Source organism: Bufo bufo, chromosome 4, assembly GCF_905171765.1.
Source record: "Bufo bufo chromosome 4, aBufBuf1.1, whole genome shotgun sequence".
In the NCBI taxonomy this organism is placed as follows: domain Eukaryota; kingdom Metazoa; phylum Chordata; class Amphibia; order Anura; family Bufonidae; genus Bufo; species Bufo bufo.
Window position 1 is genome coordinate 529,493,539 of NC_053392.1, and position 23,113 is coordinate 529,516,651.

General features: G+C 42.6%; 1 protein-coding gene across 4 annotated transcripts in view; it reads right to left on the bottom strand.

The window, feature by feature from the left end:
• The window catches only part of CCDC88A (coiled-coil domain containing 88A), a 201,545-nt gene that overhangs the window by 106,781 nt on the left and 71,651 nt on the right, over positions 1–23,113 (bottom strand). For all 4 annotated transcript variants that reach the window (XM_040429764.1, XM_040429763.1, XM_040429762.1 and 1 more), the window contains exon 3: positions 6,403–6,511. In XM_040429764.1, coding sequence (XP_040285698.1) covers positions 6,403–6,511 — 109 coding nt within the window. The remainder of the gene's footprint in view (positions 1–6,402; positions 6,512–23,113) is intronic.

The window sequence follows — 23,113 nt, forward strand, 5'->3', positions numbered from 1 at the left end:
CACTCCCACGGTCCCGGCCACCAGAGAGGATGGCACTTTTTCCAGCACGGCCACTGCTGATGGATTGCAGGGTGGTTGTAACCCCCCTGGAAACAAGCAGCGTATAACGTGATGGAAAAATGGATTAACTTTCTCTACATGATAAATACAATGTGCTGAAGTGAGACAAGCCCTTTAGGTAAAGAATATTACAAAATGAAAGGTATGTTGGAAGTAAAGTGAATGGCCCATACTTAGGATTACACAGTCCGACTACCATAGTCGTTCCTCCATCATTCTGTTATAGTCATTATCGAATTCAGTAGCACACCCCTGATTACACAGGGAATGTGCTGACGATAAATGGGCATCTTTCATCCTGATGCCCATCAGTCAACATACGAGTGTTTCCCTGTATAAATAAAACTTCAGGGACGGAGGCTGGGGCACATTCTCAAATCACTGCCTTTGGGTATTTTCACACTTGCGGCAGAGGATTCCGGCAGGCAATCCGGATGCAAACGGATGCAGATGGAGATCCGTCTGCCAAATGCATTGCGATACCGGATCCATCTTTCCGGTTGTCATCTGGAAAAACGGATCCTGTATTTATTTATTTCTCATATTTAAAAGGTCTGCGCATGCGCAGATCAGGAAACCAGATCCGGTTTTCCGGAACACTTTGTACCGGATCCAGCATTAATACAATTCAATGGAAATTAATGCTGCGGTATTTTCTCCGGCCAAAAAACATGAGAGGGATTGAAGTGATGCATCCTCAACGGAATGCTCTCCATTCAGACTGCATTAGGATAAAACTGATCAGGTTTTTTTTCGGGTATTGAGCCCCGAGGACAGAACTTAATACCGGAAAAGATAAAAGCTAGTGTGAAAGTACCCTTAGGCACCAATGGAGTTTGTCTTGCCCCTTACATCCAGTCCATGTTATCCAAGCATTATATGGCACTGCCACCAATTTTTTCCTGTATCAGCCCTAGCAGCATGTGGCACCATTGGCAGTAGGGTATTGGGCTGAGCTTCAAACAGTTGTGTGGCCTCTCTGCCCATGTGCTGGACTATAGTAGGAAAACAACAAATTAGGCTAAGTTCACACGAACGTGTGTGATCTGTGGCCGTATTGCGGCCCGCAAATCGCGGGCCGCAATACACGGCCACAGTTCCGTGTGAATTCCGCATCACGGATGCGGACCCATTCACTTCAATGGGTCCGCTAATCCGGAATCGCGGAACGGCCGCACGGGACAGGACCCCTCGGAAGCACTACAGAGTGCCTCCGTGGGGTTACGTCCCGTACTTCCGTTCCGCTAAAAGATAGAACAAGTCCTATCTTTTAGCGGAACGGCCGGATCGCGGACCCATTAAAGTGAATGGGTCCGCGATCCGATGCGGCTGACCTACGGCTGGCGATCGAGCATTGCGGCCCGCTATTTGCGGGCCGCTTCACAGGCACGGGTCATACACGTTCGTGTGAACTCGGCCTTAGTCCCATAAAAAAAAAAACTCTCTTTGTGGTTTTTCCTAATAGTTTCTATGTTAAAGTAAAAAAAAAAAAAAAATGGCATCATTGTCATATATAACAATGGAAAATTGAAGGTCTCTATACTTTATTCCACAAAAGTAATGGAATCACATCCCCTCTGCTTATTTTCCTGGTAAATGTGTGGTAAGCGGCATGAATCATGCCAATTACAGCTGATGATCGGTTCTGTAAACTACAGGACATGGTTTTAGGATTTCTGCTGCTTGTAATCTGCACTGTAAAATGTACAAAAACCTTACACGACCCAGGATACACACGAACCCCACAACATATGATTTAGTAATTGCATTTAATGAGTGTTCGTCCTGCATTTTAATGTTTAGTGCATATGTGGCCTACTTTTTCCTGAACAAAGGATGGTCAGTGAAAAGCAATGCTCGTGTGCCTATACGGGTCCGGGTTCAGTCTGAATGCTTTCTCTTCACAAAATGGATCTCATTTGGACGGAAAACTTACTTGTGTGAAATAAGCCTAAGGCTCTTTTCACATCACCGTTTCTCCTTTCCGTTCTCTGGCTCCATTGAGGAGCAGGAGAATGGAAAGGACGGATTCTGCAGATAACGGAGACCTAACTGAGCGTAACGGAGCCTAAAGACCCCATAGACTATAATGGGGTCCCTTCGGTGTCTGCTCAGAACATGCAGGACTTTCGTCTCCACTAAAAAATCATATTCTGAGCGGACACCGAACGGACTCCATTATAGTCTATGGGGTCTTTAGGCTCCGTTACGCTCAGTTAGGTCTCCGTTATCTGCAGAATCCGTCCTTTCCGTTCTCCTGCTCCTCAACGGAGCCGGAGAACGGAAAGGAGAAACGGTGATGTGAAAGGAGCCTAACAGGTCAAAGAAAAAATAATTTTTCATTTTTTTTTTTTTGCATACAAATTAGTATTTTACAAATTTGCAGTGCTATAAATATGGATGTTCTATCCCCAGATCAGTTGTTTGAAAAGGTAGCGACGCTCTTACAAGCACTGCTTCCACTCAAAAATTACCTGCACGCAGGGGTGTATACCGCCAATGAGTCCAGGTGAGGCGATCACCTCAGGCAGCACCAGGTAGGGGCAAGAGGGGGGCAGCGGAAGGGCCATGGGCAATGAGAGCTTCCATTGTGGAAACGCTCATCTCTATATATTCAACTGCATCGCTGTACTCAGGACAGCAATCCAGTTGAATGCCGCGAGGGGGCACGGGAGCGATGTCTTCCTGGCTCACCATTTCCTCTAATAGGCTTTAGTCTTAATTCCTGTAGCCTATCAGAGGCCGGTGTCCTCATTATTGCACTGCCTGAGCCGGGCTGCATAGAACCCAGGGCACAGACAAGAAGAGGTCCGTGTCCTGTACGGCATCGCTGACAGCAGAATGGAGGTAAGTATTTGAGTTTATTATTTTATTTTTAGCTCATTAATAGCTCACAATTAGAGATGGATCTCGCAGAAAAGAAAACTGGTGAAAAACGCCAGGTACAAGTCATGAATCGGGGGATACTAAATCTACTTATGGAGGCCGCCTAAACAACGTGAGGAGTCTTATAGCCCAGGCAACGCTCTCCTGATAGCTCCATTACATCTGGTGGCATTAGAGGCAGAGCTATTTAATAGAATGGTCAGGTATAGTGTTACTGCTTATGTATACGCAGCACCTTATTCTGAAAAGTCCCCTGAAATTACATGAATGCTGTAAAAGGGTCTTCCGATTTTATAAATAAAGCCCCTCAGCTCTCTGCTTGCTGTCAGTGAATAGAAGGATTCTGAAAACCTTTTGCTGATCATGTCCAACTGACACAAGTGCATGGCTTGTTAGAGAAGTTCTCTCATCCAGACAACAACTGTTTAGGTGCTCTAGTAGGGCCTGTGGACATCACAGAGAAGGGGCCTTACTCTTGAAAGAGCTACTCCCAATCTGGTGGACTCAGCACGACCATGGAGTTACAATAGGGCGGCTGTAGCTGGGGAAATGGGAGTCGGCATGGAGCTTCTCCTGGCTAGAAGGGCAAATTGCGGATCCTCAAAACATGGATACTGTCCCATGTGTTGACCGCACATGGCCGCCACTCTCATAGAAGATGCCTATTCTTGTCCGCTATTGCGGTGTGCTGTCCGCATCTTTTGCGATCACATTGAAATGAATGTGTCCGAACCCGTTCCACAAAAATGCGGAACGGGTGTGAAACAAAACATATGGCCGTCTGAATGAGCCCTAAGTGCGAGTTCACCATAATGGATTTGTTGCAGAAATGTATACGACTCTCCCGTTCACATGAATAGAGCTTTACGAAAATCCCTGTGCTTGCTGCCAAACAAAACTCCATTCAGATAAATGGAACTGATATTTAGTCGCAGAAATGACTGGGAATAGATCCATACCACTAAGGATTGGAGATAGAGAAGACGTCATCGGCGCAGGCGCACTGAGGGAGTGCTGAGGAGGCGAGCCTCCTTCTCTCAGAGCGCCTGCGCCAAATGAAGACAGGCGCGGGATTTGAAATGACGACAAGGCCAGCCGGAGGAGGAGAGCGCTCGCTGGCCCTATCAACAGGACGAGGGGGCGGTTTTTTGCGGCGGCTACCAGCAAGTAGACGCCCTACTTGCTGGTAGTGAACTGATTTGCATATTTTAAAAGATCGTTTTTTAAGGAAAAGAAGCCACAGCCAAAAGGTAAGAGCCCTATGTAGGGAATAGTCGTTATAAAAGGATTTTAACAAGCCCAAAAAAAAAAGGGTTTTGGGGGTGACAGAAGCCCTTTAAAAGACAGAAAATGCTGACTGTACCATTGACAAATACTGTCCTGTAAGACCTATATATACACTAGTAACACCCTTCATTAATACTTACAAATCATCCATAAAACCCGCCCTCTGATGAGAAACATATGTGAAATTGTTCTTTATTTAGGAAATTATATGAAGCGAGATTATTTACTGCAAAAGGGTTGCTTGTCCAAGTCATATGGATGTCATAGAGGGGGGATCCCCCACCATTGGGCGCTATGTATTACTGCTTCTCCCGGAGCGGCCACTATATCTAATTTATGACCAATTTAGACAACCCTAAAATTAGTGGAACAAACCCAACTGAAAACATGGGCCCCAGAAGCAAAAGAGATTAAGACTTGAAAGGAAAAGTATATTAAATTACCGGTAATATCTGTTCCCGGGCTATAGCAAATATTACACTGATAATGGATAAGTATGTAATTTAATATCTTCTACTATACCCTGCCGCAGGCTGGTGTCCAGATCTCCTCCTACTTCCCAACACTTGTACAGAAATGCTTTTGCCATGTTACAATGCTGAAAACCTATTGCTTTATTTACAAGGAACATGCAGCCATTTTCTTCTTGGCCACAGACATTAAAGCTTCGTTGGTTGTAATGATTCATTTTTATTGGTTGTATAGAGTTTACTTGGGTGAAAGCCATTTTTATATTCATAATTTGTAAAACCTTTGCCTAGATTTTATAGGTTAAAAGCTCTGGTACCCTGTGCAAACAATTTATTGTTCCAATGTCTCTGTAAAGATAAGGGAAGCAACTTTAGAAGAAGTCTTGAATAAAACTGTCCTGTCATGTTGCGTCTACATCTCCAATGAAGAGCTATGTGTCTCCATGGTAACAGGCAACAAACAAAAATGATCATTTTTTTGTTTCCTCAAAGATCAAAAGTACAACAATGTCAGTCATTTTCACCTGACTTTCAAATTCCAGCCAAACAAAAAAATGTAGTTTGAAACAAAAATGTTTCAAATGTTTTTGAAGAAGTTGAATTGATGTTACTTTTAAAGGTGTTGCCCGGTTTCATGATATTGATGACCTATCCAGACAATAGGTCTTCCGACTTCCAGCAGCCCCACTGATCAAGTGTTTGAAGGGACCACGGCCCTTGAGTGAGTGCTGCATCTCCTTCAGTGTTTACCCGGACACCATCCACTTTGTAGCAGGGGGCAGGCTAGTTACAGCTTCCTCTCCCATTCACTTGAGCTGTAATGCACCACTGTTGCAATCTAGACCGTGTGCAGGTAAACCTAGAAGAGAACGCAGTGCTCGCTTAAGCCCAGTGGCCCCTTCAAACACCTGATCGGTGGGGGGTGCTGGGAGTTGGATCTCCACTGATCTGATAATGATGACCTACCCAGAGGATAGGACATCAATATCATGAAACTGGACAACCCCTCTAATATCTCACAGAATATGTTGAATTTCTGTCAAAATATATACCTAATGTATAACTGTACTTTCAAAAAGAATATCATATGTCATGGTGACATATCAAAGGTTTTGATCAGTCGAGATTTAAGACGGTGAAATGTATGGCTTGCCACATCTTCTCCTGGTGATAACAGCTAATTGTCAGAGGTTCTAAAGCTGAATCCACAGGATCTTTCAAGGGGAGAAAGTGTGTTTTAAAAATGGCTAGAATGGCTTAAAAATAAAAAAAATAAGCATTACTCATGGTCACTAATCCACTGCTGCTTTGCCCCCACGTCATGGTTTGTCACACTGGAAATGCCCGCTCAGCCAATCATGGCCTGAGGTGGGTCACAACTACAGCTTGTGATTGGCTGAGCAGTCATTACCAGAAATCTCCTGTGTGCCAAGCCAGGACCAGGAAGTTGAGAGCGGTGGGCACTAGAGCACCATCAGATTGGCACTTGGCATTGGTGGGGAATCAGTCAGTGAGTGAATTTTGCTTCTTTTTTTAAATTTTCTTCATTTTTTAAGCAAATTTCCTCCCATGGAAAACACCTTTAATCTGAAAAGCCATTGTACGGATGAGACAATTTCTTCAGTTACACATACAGTAGATCATAGTGACAAGGACTGCGTCCAATAAAAAATGTAAGCAAGAAGAAAACAAAAATTACCTGATAGTAAGACTTGATTTGTTTCACCAGGACGGATAGGTTTTGTATTCTGAGTGAAGCATCATTATTGATCTTTTTGTAAATTTTTTGATTATCTGCTTTGGAGTTTCTGAAAAGAGGGAAAAAAAACAATAATGTATTAACTTACTTTATTGTAATAGGATTTTTATATGTACATACTATATTGGCTACACTAAAAGGAATGTGTCCCCAGGACATTCACTGACGTACTAGGCACAATGCTGAATGTAATGATACCTTTTCACGCAGTAATCTTTTAATCCATATGCAAATGAGCAGCTAAGTGCAGGACCAAGCCGGGTTAGAGGACTATGCAGGAACCTGGCCCTGTCAACCAAAAAGGACAAGGATGGGCTGGCAGAAGAAGCAGACGGAGCAAGGATGCAAGAGTGGCTTGGGTCTGCCCTCGGTGCACTATACTGCGCATTTGCATATAGATTACTAGAACCTTTTCTCCAGAATGAAGCAACATATTAAAGCATGGTATAGAATTATACCATACATTCCACCAAAATTCGTGGTATTTTTTTAAAATACATTTTAAACAATGCATTTCTGAAGTTTTCTGGGAGTAGAATATTGATGCCCTATCAGGATTAGGATTAGTATCCATATCTCATCGATGGGGTCTGAATCTTGGACTTCCACCTATCAGCTGAGACCCCATGCTCTGGTGAGTGCTGTGGCTTCTCCCAAAGGTCACATGGCCTATGTGCAGCTCTGTCCCATTGAAGTGAATAGGCCTGACATACAATACCAAAGTACAGCCTCTATATAATGTACAGCGCTGTGCTTGGTATATTGTGAGGAGTCCACAGCCTCTTCAAACAGCTAATCATCGGGGGACTGGGAATCAGACCCCACCAGATATCCTAAGGTCATCAATATTGTGCTCCATTGTCAGATATGATGGGAAAACCAGAGCTGCATGCATCACTCAGCCCTATACTTCCCATCAAAATAACGGAAACCAACAGACCATCATAAGTCAGTAGTGTCAACTGTATGATACATCAATGCATAGTGGTTTCCATTATATATAGAATTCCAGAGTTCCTGGTATTGTAGTTCAGTACAGCTTTGTCTCATTCAATTGAATGGGACTGAGCTGCAATACTGGGCACAACCCCTACTACAGTAAAAATACAGAGATGTGCCAGGTAAACAATGGGAGGGACACAATGCTTGCCGGAGCACTACAGCTCCTTCAAGTTGATTGTTGGACCCCTATGATCTAATATTGATGGCCTATACTAAGCCTAGGTCATCAATTTTAAAGAATCGGGTAACCACTTTAAATAGAATAGTTCCATATGATAGCTAGGGAAAGGGGTTAGGCAGTTTATGGTCTTTCCAGGCATCAGTTTCCTTAATTAATAGGGAAGCCCCGGCTACTTTGAATAAATCTGCAGAGTGTCTGCCAGCCGCCCTGCCTATCCAGCCAAACAAACCATACCGTCATACAGTAGATCAAAACAGTTATTAGAGGGTTTTCTCCATAAAAAAGAAAGATGTTCCTGTATCTAAGTGAGTTCACACTTCTTTGACTATGTCCATGTCATTACTATGCATTGCACCCAAGATGATATGTGGGCCACTGATGAAGCTCAGGGCTGCATAAAAGCCAAATAAACATGACAAACTGACACTACTAAGAAACAGCACAGAAATATACAATTATTTCTTAAATCACATAGAAAACTTTTCTCTATGCAAACCATTCAAGACTTTTTTTTATTCTTGTGATAATTGTGGCATGTTTGCCCATACCCAGCAAGTCTGCCATTGTAACCCAAAACACTCCTCAGAAAAAAAATATTCTGTTACAAAATTTAGATGAATCATTTTCTAAATGTTTCCCTATATGTCATGTTAGATTTTTCAAGAACACAAGAGCAACCTATGATTTAAACTCTGTGACCTCCATGAACGTTCATTTATTTGGCCCACTTAAAGGACAGGATCCTATCGGCAACAAAATACAGGGATCCTGGGTCTTTAATATATAATTAGGCACAAAGACTCTTTATTCTGAAGAAGGTGGGAGGATCTGGCAGTGTTTAGTCAGCGTGTGGTGGTCACATGCCTGCAACAAATCAAAGGGATAACAAGGTACCAGCATTGCTAAGACAGAGGAACACAAAGACAGAACAAGCCAAATTGGCAAGACAGATCAATGGGAGGCTACAGCCATTAATAGTCCTAGTGTGAAACAAGCATGTAGACATAGGGGGATGAGATTTATACAACTCCCAAAAATATAACCTTGAAGAATAATAATGATAATATGTATATTATGAGGTCATCGATACTATATATAAATATACACTCATCAGCCATAACTTATAACCACCTGCCTCACATTGTGTAGGTCCCCATCATGCCACCAAAACAACTCTGATCTATAGAGGCATGGACTTAGACCTTTGATAGTGTCATGTTGGAGGCCAAATCAACACCTTGAACTCCCATTTTCCTTCAAAAAATATATATATAAAAAAATAATAATAAAATCATAATAATAATAATAATAATATATATACAGTACAGACCAAAAGTTTGGACACACCTTCTCATTCAAAGAGTTTTCTTTATTTTCATGACTATGAAGGCATCAAAACTATGAATTAACACATGTGGAATTATATACATAACAAACAAGTGTGAAACAACTGAAAATATGTCATATTCTAGGTTCTTCAAATTAGCCACCTTTTGCTTTGATTACTGCTTTGCACACTCTTGGCATTCTCTTGATGAGCTTCAAGAGGTAGTCCCCTGAAATGGTCTTCCAACAGTCTTGAAGGAGTTCCCAGAGATGCTTAGCACTTGTTGGCCCTTTTGCCTTCACTCTGCGGTCCAGCTCACCCCAAACCATCTCGATTGGGTTCAGGTCCGGTGACTGTGGAGGCCAGGTCATCTGGCGCAGCACCCCATCACTCTCCTTCATGGTCAAATAGCCCTTACTTTCAAAGTTTTCCCAATTTTTCGGCTGACTGACTGACCTTCATCTCTTAAAGTAATGATGGCCACTCGTTTTTCTTTACTTAGCTGCTTTTTTCTTGCCATAATACAAATTCTAACAGTCTATTCAGTAGGACTATCAGCTGTGTATCCACCTGACTTCTCCTCAACGCAACTGATGGTCCCAACCTCGTTTATAAGGCAAGAAATCCCACTTATTAAACCTGACAGGGCACACCTGTGAAGTGAAAACCATTTCAGGGGACTACCTCTTGAAGCTCATCAAGAGAATGTCAAGAGTGTGCAAAGCAGTAATCAAAGCAAAAGGTGGCTACTTTGAAAAACCTAGAATATGACATATTTTCAGTTGTTTCACACTTGTTTCTTATGAATATAATTCCACATGTGTTAATTCATAGTTTTGATGCCTTCAGTGTGAATCTACAATTTTCATAGTCATGAAAATAAAGAAAACTCTTTGAATGAGAAGGTGTGTCCAAACTTTTGGTCTGTACTGTATATATATATATATATATATATATATATATATATATATACACACACACACACACACATACATACAGTTGCAAGACAAAGTATGTGAACCCTTTGGAATGATATGGATTTATGCACAAATTGGTCATAAAATGTGATCTGATCTTCATCTAATTCACAACAATAGACAATCACAGTCTGCTTAAACTAATAACACACAAAGAATTAAATGTTACCATGTTTATATTGAACACACCATGTAAACATTCACAGTGCAGGTAGAAAAGGTATGTGAACCCCTAGACTAATGACACCTCCAAGAGCTAATTGCAGTGAGGTGTCAGCCAACTAGAGTTCAATAAATGAGATGAGATTGGAGGTGTTGGTTACAGCTGCCCTGCTCTATAAAAAAAAAACACCAGTTCTGGGTTTGCTTTTCACAAGAAGCATTGCCTGATGTGAATGATGCCTTGCACAAAAGAGCTCTCAGAAGACCTACGATTAAGAATTGTTGACTTGCATAAAGCTGGAAAGGGTTATGAAAGTATCTCCAAAAGCCTTGCTGTTCATCAGTCCACGGTAAGACAAATTGTCTATAAATGGAGAAAGTTCAGCACTGCTGCTACTCTCCCTAGGAGTGGCCGTCCTGTAAAGATGACTGCAAGAGCACAGCGCAGACTGCTCAATAAGGTGAAGAAGAATCCTAGAGTGTCAGCTAAAGACTTACAAAAGTCTCTGGCATATGCCAACATCAAAACACTAACACTAAACAAGAATGGATTTCATGGGAGGATACCACAGAGGAAGCCACTGCTGTCCAAAAAAACATTGCTGCACGTTTACAGTTTGCACAAGAGCACCTGGATGTTCCACAGCAGTACTGGCAAAATATTCTGTGGACAGATGAAACCAAAATTGAGTTGTTTGGAAGAAACACACAACACTATGTGTGGAGAAAAAGAGGCACAGCACACCAACATCAAAACCTCATCCCAACTGTGGAGTATGGTGGTGGGGGCATCATGTTTTGGGGCTGCTTTGCTGCGTCAGGGCCTGGACGGATTGCTATTATCGACGGAAAAATAAATTCCTAAGTTTATCAATACATTTTGCAGGAGAACTTAAGGTCATCTGTCCACCAGCTGAAGCTCAACAGAAGATGGGTATTGCAACAGGACAACGACCCAAAGCATAGAAGTAAATCAACAACAGAATGGCTTAAACAGAAGAAAATACGCCTTCTGGAGTGGCCCAGTCAGAGACCTGACCTCAACCCGATTGAGATGCTGTAGCATGACCTCAAGAAAGCAATTCACATGAGACATCCCAAGAATATTGCTGAACTGAAACAGTTCTGTAAAGAGGAATGGTCAAGAATTACTCCTGACTGTTGTGCACGTCTGATCTGCAACTACAGGAAACGTTTGGTGGAAGTTATTGCTGCCAAAGGAGGTTCAACCAGTTATTAAATCCAAGGGTTCACATACTTTTTCCACCTGCACTGTGAATGTTTACATGGTGTGTTCAATAAAAACATGGTAACATTTAATTCTGTGTGTGTTATTAGTTTAAGCAGACTGTGATTGTCTATTGTTGTGACTTAGATGAAGATAAGATCACATTTTATGACCAATTTGTGCAGAAATCCATATCATTCCAAAGGGTTCACATACTTTTTCTTGCAACTGTATATATATATATATATATATATATATATATATATATATATATATATTCTTCTCGCAGTGTATCCTAGTGCCATGTCTTCCCCAGGTAAGCAATGCACATGCTCCCTCCCGTTCACATGATTAGACCAGGCCACCTTTTTCTTTATGGTTAGGGATGAGCAAACTTATGTTTTCAAGTTCGGCGTTCAAGGTTTGGGTTATCTAAGAATTCCGTTCTGGATTCTGCTACCACAGATCATAAGTTATGGTCCGTGCTAGCGGAATCCATAACAGAATTCTTACATAACCCGAAGCTTGTACGCCGAACTTGAAAACAGAAGTTCGCTTAACACTATTTATGGTCCAGTTTTGACCTTCTTGTGACCATTGTAGGTGTGTTCCGCAGTGGACAGAAGTCAGCATGAGCCTTCTATCAGCCACAACTTTTCCAGCAACTTGTGGTAGAGAAGCTTTTCTGGACCAAACAGGCTATCTTTCGTTGCCCACAGGTGTCCAAAAGCCTTTGGCCCCAATGACTGTGTGTCTGGTTCACCAGTTCTTTGGACCAGTTTTGCTAGGTGCTAACTATTGCATACTGGGAACACCCAGAAAAAAAAAATTACTGTTCTGGAGAAACCCTGATGTCATGTTATTAATCTTAGGAACTGACTTTTCCCTTGCTGCCCAATATATCCCAGGGGCCATTTGTCATACTACAGTCCTGATCAAAAGTTAAAGACCACAATCATATTTAGCATGGCTGGATCTTAACAAGGTTCCAAATAGAGCTTCAACATGCAACAAGAAGAAATGGGAGTGAGACCAAACATTTTTTGACCATTCAATTTAATGAAAACAACGAATAAACTGAAACAGGCTGTTTTTCAGCTGATCAAAAGTTTAGGACCACACCTCCAAAAAAAAACTAAACCCCCATCAAAACAGAAATCCAACTTCCAAACATGAACTCAGTAATGAGTAGCTCCGCCGTTATTGTTGATCACTTCAAAAATTTGTTTCGGCATGCTTGATGCAAGCGTTTCCATGAGGTGAGTGGGAACATTTCTCCAAGTGGTGAAGACGGCCACACGAAGGCCATCTACTGTCTGGAACTGTTGTCCATTTTTGTAAACTTCCCTTGCCATCCATCCCCAAAGGTTCTTTTTTTAAATCAAATCGTTTTTATTGAACAATAAAAACATAGTAAAACATAAAACAATACGTTGTATTTTCCTTTCTTTACATTATCCACCGTGTGGAATCAGTGAGCAACAGTAATCATAGAGATACCAACACACAGTTTTATCACGTACCTATACATTGCGTGTACACATGCTAAAACAAATATTTTAGACATAGAATTACCAATATCTTAACCTTCCCAACATCCCTCCCCCCCTCACCCTGCCCTAACCCCCCCTACCCTAACAACTGGTCTTGACCGTCACGAGCCTATAAAACCACATGGGTATGAGATAACCATTCACTCCACATTTTATCAAACTTCTGAGGACACCCTCTCTTCACATACACCCCTTTTTCAAGTATCAGCATGTCATGCACTTTCCGTTCAAACTCACTCAGTGTAGGCGGACTTCCCTGGATCCACCTCATAGCAATCAGTTTCCTGGCCACATATAGCAATCTCCCCACAGATACCTTAACCGATTCAGTCCCTCCAATCTCAGACACATACCCCAGAATACACACCTTAGGATCTTTTTGAATTTTCAATGTCAGTTTGCTATTAATCATATTCCTAACATCCTCCCAATAATTACCAACTACTGGACAAGACCACAGCATATGCAACAAGTCTGCACCATCTTCCATACACTTTGGACACTTGTCATCACTTCTCACTCCTATCTTTTTCAGGAACACCGGTGTTTTGTACACTCTATGTATGATAAATAGTTGGGACAGTTTGCCCTGTTCGCTCAAGGACACCTTGGGGACTCCTTCCAATATATCTTCCCACTTATCCTTAGACATATCTCCCACGTCAGCCTCCCATTTTTTCATTCTTGAAAGCGGATACCCCTCTAAGAATTTTTCCAGTAAAAGAACGTACACCTGTGATATTAACCCTCTTTTTCCCCCACCTGTCGGAAGAACAAGCTTATGGACCACCTCCATTTGAGCTATCTCACATCCTTTCCGCAACGTGACCTCAAGGGCATGCCTTATTTGAAGATATTTATAGAACCACTCCCTAGGGATATTAAATTCCTGCTGCAGGTTTTGAAATGACTTACATATCTTGTCCTTAATTAATTGGCCAATTCTCGTCACTCCATAAGTTTCCCAGTTCCTAAGTCCTGGTATGGCAAATAGTTCTGGCAACAAGTGGTTCTTTCCAATAGGGGAAAGTTCACTAATACCACCCACTCCTCTTAGCTGCTTCACTTTTGCCCAAACTTTTTTCATAAGTTCAATAAGAGGGAGTTTTTCCCTCCCTGCATGCATTCCTGAGCCTTCCAGAATGCCCATGAGGTCACGACTGCCCAGCCAATGCTGCAATATCTGCCCAGTCATGTCCGGTGCTTGTAGATCAATCCATCCCTTAAAATGTTGACATTGGGAAGCCAAAAAATAAATCCATGCGTTAGGGACAGCTAGGCCCCCTTCCGACTTAGAATACTGTAATGTTTCCAGTTTGATCCTAGCCTGTCCATACTTCCAAGTAAGATCTCTAAATATAGAGTGAATTTTCTTGAATCTATCCAGAGGGATCCATACGGGAGCATTATTCAGTACATATAGCAACTGGGGCATCATAACCATTTTTAAAAGGTTAACTCTACCTACCACCGAAAGAAAGAGTCTACATCCCCAAAGGTTCTTAATTGGATTTAGATCAGGGGAACACGCAGGATGGGCCAAAAGAGTGATGTTATTCTCCTGGAAGAAGTCCCTTGTCCTGCGGGCATTGTGTACAGTAGCGTTGTCCTGTTGAAAAACCCAGTCGTTACCACACAGATGAGGGCCCTCAGTCATCAGGAATGCTCTCTGCAACATCTGGACATAGCCAGCGGCCGTTTGATGCCCCTGCACTTCCTGAAGCTCCATTGTTCCACTGAAGGAAAAAGCACCCCAGGCCATTATGGCGCCCCCTCCACTGTGGCGCGTAGAAAACATCTCAGGTGGGATCTGCTTGTCAGGCCAGTAACGTTGGAAACCATCAGGACCATCAAGGTTAAATTTTTTCTTATCAGAGAATAAAACTTTCTTCCACCTTTGAATGTCACATGTTTGGTGCTCTCTTGCAAAGTCCAAACGAGCAGTTCTGTGGCGTTCAAGGAGACGAGGTCTTTGAAGACGTTTTTTGTTTTTGAAGCCCTTCAGTCTCAGATACCGTCTGATGGTTATGGGGCTGCAGTCAGCCCCAGTAAGGGCCTTAATTTGGGTCGAGGATCATCCAGTGTCTTGACGGACAGCCAATTGGATCCTCCGGCTCAGTGCTGATGAAATTTTTTTGGGTCTTCCACTTGACTTTTTAGTTCCATAACCCTCAGGATCATTTAAGAAATTCCAAATGACTGTCTTACTGCGTCCCACCTGAGCAGTGATGGCGCGCTGTGAGAGACCCTGCTTATGCAGTTCAACAACCCGACCACGTTCAAAAAGGGAGATTTTTTTGGGCTTTGTCATCACAACGTGTGACTACCTGACAGAAAATGACAATGAATCCACATCTTTGCACAGATTTGGCCTTTCAAAGGCATGTGGTCCTAAAATTTTGATCAGCTGAAAAACAGCCTGTTTCAGTTTAATCGTTATTTTCAATTAATTGAATGCTCAAAAAATGTTTTGTCTCACTCCCATTTCTTCTTGTTGCATGTTGAAGCTACTTGGAACCTTGTTAAGATCCAACAATGTAAAATATGTTTTTTTGCCATTTTTCAAGTGGTCTTAAACTTTTGATCAGGACTGTATATATGAAGGTAGATGGATAGATTACAAAGTGGTGGTTGTGGTAAAACCTCTTCAAGTGTTAGCACCCCATGCCTGATATAAAGCCTGCATTTTGAGTTAAAGACAACAATACAGTAAGGCATAATTCTAGATTTTAGAGCTGCTAATGCAAGTCACAAGGATCAGCCTGTACTGGGGTATGTTCAAACCGCAAATACTCATCAGAAAAATCCAACATGTATTTTCCGAAGAATCCATGGAAGAATCTTAGGTTGGATTAGTTGTTTGACACGCTGTGGATCTGGTTATGGATTAGACCCATTCAATGGGACTAATCTGCGTGCGGACACCAGCTGTGTTTTACATGTGGAAATCATGTAAAAAAGGGACGAGTTGCCTTTACTTCTAGCGATAATGTTGTATACACCACATGCAGAAAAAGTCCATGTTTTATAAACCCCTGAAATAATCAGAGGTGGACGGTGAGCAGTTTCCATCAGGATTTTCGTGTGAAAAACGTGTTGACATCTGCATGTAAAAATGTGATGTCAACATACCCTTACATCTATAATAAAGTAAATACTTTGGTTCAGTAATTATTATAGACCTCTACAAACCAGAATATCTGGCCACCACAACTAGCTCCTGATCTGCTAGCTCATTCTGTAGGGATTCTCGGCAGTGACTGCTCTGTAGACAATCAGCTGTAGGAGACCACATTATTTGACCCCAGATAAACCTTTTTTCTCTCACAGAGTCCATACTCTGTAAAAGTCCTGTGGTTATGTCAAGTGATCAGTCTCTGCACTTCTCATAGGGTACAAAACGACATTACTATACCGTACTGGACAAGTTCGCTGTTGACCCAAGAGCTTGTTTGTCTGTTTTGAAGGGTATATGGTGGAGCCAAACTCCCATATGAGGGTCACAACTGCAGGTAGAATCAGATATGGCAGCTGGTGGGCAGACGAGATGAGTTATAGCCAATGTAGCTGAAGACCATGCAGGCCACAGCAGTTTTTTTTTATAGAGTGTTAAAAACTGACTAATTTGCTTGCTTATTGCTAATAGCCGCCTGGTTTTGTAGGTTTACCCAATAAATGGCAAAACGTTCAAAGATATGTTTATATGGTAGATTTTCCACGTAGATTTCAGCTAGTGTCAATGATAAAATCCAAGTGGAATCCATTCAAAATCAACCTCCCATTGTAGTCAATGGGAGATCTGCGCCAAAGCGAAATCAACACTGCAGAACTAAAAGTGGCATGTTACTTCTTGGTGTGGTTTCCACAGGGATTCTGGAAATCACAGGAGATTGAATCGAATAGGGTTTAATCCACCTAAGGATCCATGGCATGGGAGATTAATTTGCAAGCCACTGTCAGAAATCCTCAGATTTCTGCCGCAGATAACGAGATAGATGTTGATGGAAATACGCCTGACAATACGTTCTTAACAAACTACAGAAAACAGCTGTGGCTTGCACGGCTGCCTCGAATGCCCACTAAACAACACTTCTGGTCCTATCCTTGAAGATGTATAGTCCAAAGCCGGAAACAAATATCTGCACCAGGCGCACCATACCACTAGACTGGAAATTGGCATCAATACAAAAGACGGAGGCAGGCATTGAAAAAAGTTTGTGGTATAACCAGAATAAGCTTTCCTGAAGTCATGAATGTTGTCTACCATTTAGAAAGGAACACCAAGAAGGGTTGGGGGTTGTGATGGATGACTAGTTGCCACAATGTCAGGTACTTTGTATGAGGTGCTTCCTAAAATGGGTTTTCTGGTATTTTGACATTAATGACCTATCCTCAAGAAGGTCATTAACATCAGATTGGCTGGGGTCCGATTCCCAGAATCCCTGGCAATCAGCTGCATGAAGAGTTCATGGCACTCGGTGAACTCTAAGGGCTGTTTCACACGGCGGATGCCATGCCTGCCATCTGCATTGTGAATGACAGCAAAGCCCCGCACTGGACAGCAGAGACACGGAGCACTAACATGACTGATAATGCTCTGTGCCTCTCTGTGATCTTTTTACTACAAAATCACAGAGAGATAAAGTTGTCACCGTGATTTTGTAGCAAAAAGATCACAGAGAGGCACGGAGCATTATCAGTCATGTTACTGCACCGTGTCTCTGCTGTCCGGAGCGCGGCTTGGCTGTCATTCACGTTGCGGAGGACACGCACGGCATCCGCTCGTGTGAAACAGCCCTTAGGCTTCTCCCTAGGCCATGTTACTTCACGTTCCTTGGTCATATGGCCTAGGCAGTCCCATTCAAACGAATGGGCTGAGCTGCGATACCAGGCACAGCCACTATCAAATGAATGGCACTGTGCTTAGTAAGCAGCGAGAAGGCCGTCTAAAACAGCTGATCGGTGGTCAATACGATATTCCAGAAAAACCTCTTTAATATACGGTACTTAAGATACAGAAAGAGAGATAAGTAGGTCCATCTCGTAGTCTTGCTCTCTTCCTAACATACACTCACCTAAAGAATTATTAGGAACACCTGTTCTATTTCTCATTAATGCAATTATCTAGTCAACCAATCACATGGCAGTTGCTTCAATGCATTTAGGGGTGTGGTCCTGGTCCAGACAATCTCCTGAACTCCAAACTGAATGTCAGAATGGGAAAGAAAGGTGATTTAAGCAATTTTGAGCGTGGCATGGTTGTTGGTGCCAGACGGGCCGGTCTGAGTATTTCACAATCTGCTCAGTTACTGGGATTTTCACGCACAACCATTTCTAGGGTTTACAAAGAATGGTGTGAAAAGGGAAAAACATCCAGTATGCGGCAGTCCTGTGGGCGAAAATGCCTTGTGGATGCTAGAGGTCAGAGGAGAATGGGCCGACTGATTCAAGCTGATAGAAGAGCAACGTTGACTGAAATAACCACTCGTTACAACCGAGGTATGCAGCAAAGCATTTGTGAAGCCACAACACGCACAACCTTGAGGCGGATGGGCTACAACAGCAGAAGACCCCACCGGGTACCACTCATCTCCACTACAAATAGGAAAAAGAGGCTACAATTTGCACAAGCTCACCAAAATTGGACTGTTGAAGACTGGAAAAATGTTGCCTGGTCTGATGAGTCTCGATTTCTGTTGAGACATTCAAATGGTAGAGTCCGAATTTGGCGTAAACAGAATGAGAACATGTATCCATCCTCTGATGGCTACTTCCACAAAGCTCAAATCATTTCAAATTGGTTTCTTGAACATGACATTGAGTTCACTGTACTAAAATGGCCCCCACAGTCACCAGATCTCAACCCAATAGAGCAGGGCTGGCCAACCTGCGGCTCTCCAGCTGTTGCAAAACTACAACTCCCAGCATGCCCAGACAACCTACAACTATCAGCCTACAGCATGGCATGGTGGGAATTGTAGTTTTACAACAGCTGGAGAGCCGCAGGTTGGCCAGCCCTGCAATAGAGCATCTTTGGGATGTGGTGGAACGGGAGCTTCGTGCCCTGGATGTGCATCCCTCAAATCTCAATCAACTGCAAGATGCTATCCTATCAATATGGGCCAACATTTCTAAAGAATGCTATCAGCACCTTGTTGAATCAATGCCACGTAGAATTAAGGCAGTTCTGAAGGCAAAAGGGGGTCCAACACCGTATTAGTATGGTGTTCCTAATAATTCTTTAGGTGAGTGTATATTGGCCCACTTGTTTTACCTCCGTCACATCTTTCTATAGTATTTTAATTGTGTTTAACAAAAAACGTGAAAAGTATTCTGTATGTTGCATAAATAAAAATATTTATTTTTAGAACAATCTTTCCGACGATGAAAAATGATTAGAAAGCTCCTCTAATTGGAGGTAAATCCTCTGCCTTACATTCACTTTGGGGTCTTTGATCACAGCTTCACTTCCAGAAGCCAGCTGTCATGACTATCTCAGTATCATCTCTCTTAGATGTGCCAGATCACAACTGAACTGTGAAAACTCAACACCATAGTAGGGATTCTCACAAAGATACTGTGGGGAAGGGAATACACATTTTACAATCTCACTTATAATGTATGTGCCATGTTTCAAGGACCTCTCATCAGAGTTTGTCATTAGAAGACTGTTTTCTTCACCTGTTTCATACATGACCAAAGCACCAACCATTCAACGTTAGTAGAACATCAGAAACCAAATTGTAAGACTTGACATGCTCTGGAATCCCAGTTTTCACTTGTCAGTGCTGCAGTTTATACTCCAGAGCTGCTCTTCACTGTAATTGGGGACTATGTAGCTCTATTCAGCAATTTTACTTTACGCAACTTTGGGTGCAAGCCATCTGCTACTATTGTGTTTCATCCCATAACACGGCTTGACTCAGGAGGATCTCTTGCTGCACACCTACCTAAGAGATTACAAGGATCTAGGGCAGTGGTGACGAACCTATGGCATTGGTGCCAGAGGTGGTACTCAGAGCCCTTTCTGTGGGCACCCGCACTCTGGAAAAAGTCTATGGTGTACCAATATGACTTAGACTCTTCCTGCCATTTATCAGCGCAGGGCGCGCCATGAACGGCACAGGCATTGCATTGAATGTAGGCAGGCTATTATAGCTAAATGATAAAGTGCATGGAAAATATACTATACTGGACTGTAGTCCAGTTAACTTGGCGTGTTGGCACTTTGCGATAAATAAGTGGGTTTTGGGTTGCAGTTTGGGCACTCAGTCTGTAAAAGGTTTGCTACCACTGATCTAGGACAGAGGCATACGTAGTTGCCAACAGTCTGAAATTTGCAGAAACTTTCCCCAATTTTCAGAGACGGTCCTGGCAAACTCAAGCTGCCCCGAGCCAAAAATAGGTGATGCTTATGTAAGCCTACCCATAAATAGGCGGTCTGTGATAGTTTGGGGGCACTCCCAAGGGTTTGGGCCATGCCTTGAATTTATCAGCTGCTATGTTGGTAAGTATGCAAAGGTGAATGCAATAGCACTAGGATAAACAACAATAAACAGCATCTTCTTGAGCGTTATTACCCAATGAGGAACCATCTTCAATTGTTTTTAAGAAAAGCAATGAACATACAAATATATATTCACATTACCTAGTGTCACTTACCTACCTTTGCATTTAAGGCTTACATTTCCATGAATGTGCATGCATTAAATGGCCACAACTAGAGATGAGCGAATTTATTGAAAATTAGATTCGGCTGCTTCGCCGAACAAAATTTGCTTTGTGGCGAATTACTTCATCACAAAGTGCATTTTTTGGCGAGTAGCGAGTGCAATGACAGGGAGGTGCGATGGCGACACCCCCATCATTGTACCCCTCAGATGCAGTGTTCATACATGATCGCGGCATCTGAGTGTAAAATTAAGAATACTTTTTTTTTTTCAAACTTACCGCCTCTATTTGCTCGCGACGGGCCGGCCGCTGCCATCTTGCTTGAAGATCTCGGACAAAATCCCGTGCGGCGCGAGATTACGTCATCACGCCAGCTGGCGTGGTGACGTATGACGTCATCACACCGGCCGGCGTGATGTGGAATCTCGCGCCGCTCGGGATTTCGGCCGAGATCTTCAAGCAAGATGGAGGCTGGTGGCCCGACGCGAGCAAATGGAGGAGGCAAGTTTGAATTTTTTTTTTTTTTTAGGCTATTTCAGAAAATTCGGCTTTTAGGCGAATCAAACTTATCCTGAAATTCGGATCGAATTCCACTTCGTGGGATTCGATTCGCTCATCTCTAGCCACAATGTCAAAATTTTACAAAAGTAGAGGATCTGATCTGGGGGGAGTGTCTTGTGTCACGTATGTATTTGTTCATTCATTGTGAGGAAGGAAGCTTACTATAGAGTATTGGCAGAAGGCCCATTGTGGAATAAAACATAATATACAAAACAGATGTCCTCTGCAAAGAGGCAAAAAGGATATGAGAAAATGGCCAGTCTATGTATGGAAATAGAACAGAAGACTCTCTACAGCTTAGGTTTATAGCTCGGCATTCTTGTATGTGGGATCCGTGTGACATGGAAGAGGTAGCCATGGACAAATCCAGGATTCAATGCTATGACCCGGCTGGGCAGCATTTAATGACGCATATATATTATATCAAATAATGAATCTCCAATAATCCACCATTGCTGCCAATCAATAAAATACAATGTGATCAATGACTCCAGAACTACGAAGACACTGAAACGGGCGAAACTGGTCAGGTATAGACTTTTACTGTGGATTGTCATGCCATTTATCAAGCCTGTTAGCTTGTTAGTGCAATAAAGAAGCCGGACAATGCGGATTTTAGAAGATTCCACCCCGTCTTTGTGCTTTTCTCCTTCTCCTTTGCCAAATCATTCACCTCTTAGGTAAGAGCACTGGTGACGGTTTTGAAAATTGGGCTTACACCCAGGAGGTAGATTGACCTTGTGCGCTAAGCATACAGATGGTGTATACAAAGTGTTTGTTGTATTACTAGACGCCAAAGCCGTGAAGAAAAGAGGAAGATATACCGGTAGCTATCAGAGGGACTGGTGAAGTCAGTACTACAAGCGTGGACTGTGGACTTACACCCAGGGGTGCACCACCAATGAGGCCAGGTGAGGCGATTGTGTCAAACGACAACACCTATAGACAAGTGGGGGCAGTTTCAGGGCTGTGGGAATATCTCTCTGTATTCAACTGAGTCACAGTATGCCTTAAACAGTCGGGCTGTTTCTGTTTTTGCAAAAAGGCTAGGAGCACCCTTGCTCACACCGCACCGAGGAAGATGCAAGGAGACCCTGCTATTTTCTTGTCATGGAGCGTAAACTGACGGATTTCTGACGTTCTTAGTCATTGCTTATTTAGAGCACCATCCACATTGCATGCAACCACTAAAAACATGGGAGGGTTAGAAGAATCCTGTTCAGTTTCATATATAAAAAATAAAATAAATTGCTGTCTCAATAACATTACATGGTTATAAAACATGTGCATCTTGGCCGAACATGCAGGAAGCGTTTGATAAATGTGATCCTGTCTGTGATTTTAACCCAGCAGGATACAGGGTATCTAGAAAAAATCCAATAAGCCTTCCTACGACCGTATGTATTTTGTGGTCCACAAAAAACGGATCCGTGTGCATTCCGTATGCTGGCCCTTCATAGAACTGTACTATTGTCCGTAATGTGGACAATAATAAGACATGTTCTATTTTTTTGCGGAACGGAAATACGGACATACAGAAACAGAATGCACATGGAGCAACTTCTTTTTTTTGCGGACCCATTGACGTTTATGGTTCCGCAAGCGGTCCACAAAAAAACGGAACGGACACCGAAAGAAAATACGTTCGTGTACATGAGCCCTTAACAAAAGGGCCCCTCACCTCTTCTGATCTATTTTAGTAAATGCTTGAGCATATTTTTTTCTATATCTATGTTATGTTACATCATTGCTCTAGTATTCCTCCTTGAATTTTATTAATAAATTGACAACTGGGTGTTATTATTTAGGGACGTAGCCCTGCACAGTTTCACACTGTCCAGTCTGTGCAGGGCACCTCTTTGGCAAGGATAATGGTAACACCCAGTTGTCAATAAATTCATATATAAATGGAACAGCCCAAACAGAGGCAATCTCCTGCCATCTCCACCTCTGCTAGACATTACGTCTTTTGGTAATTCCATTCCGTTT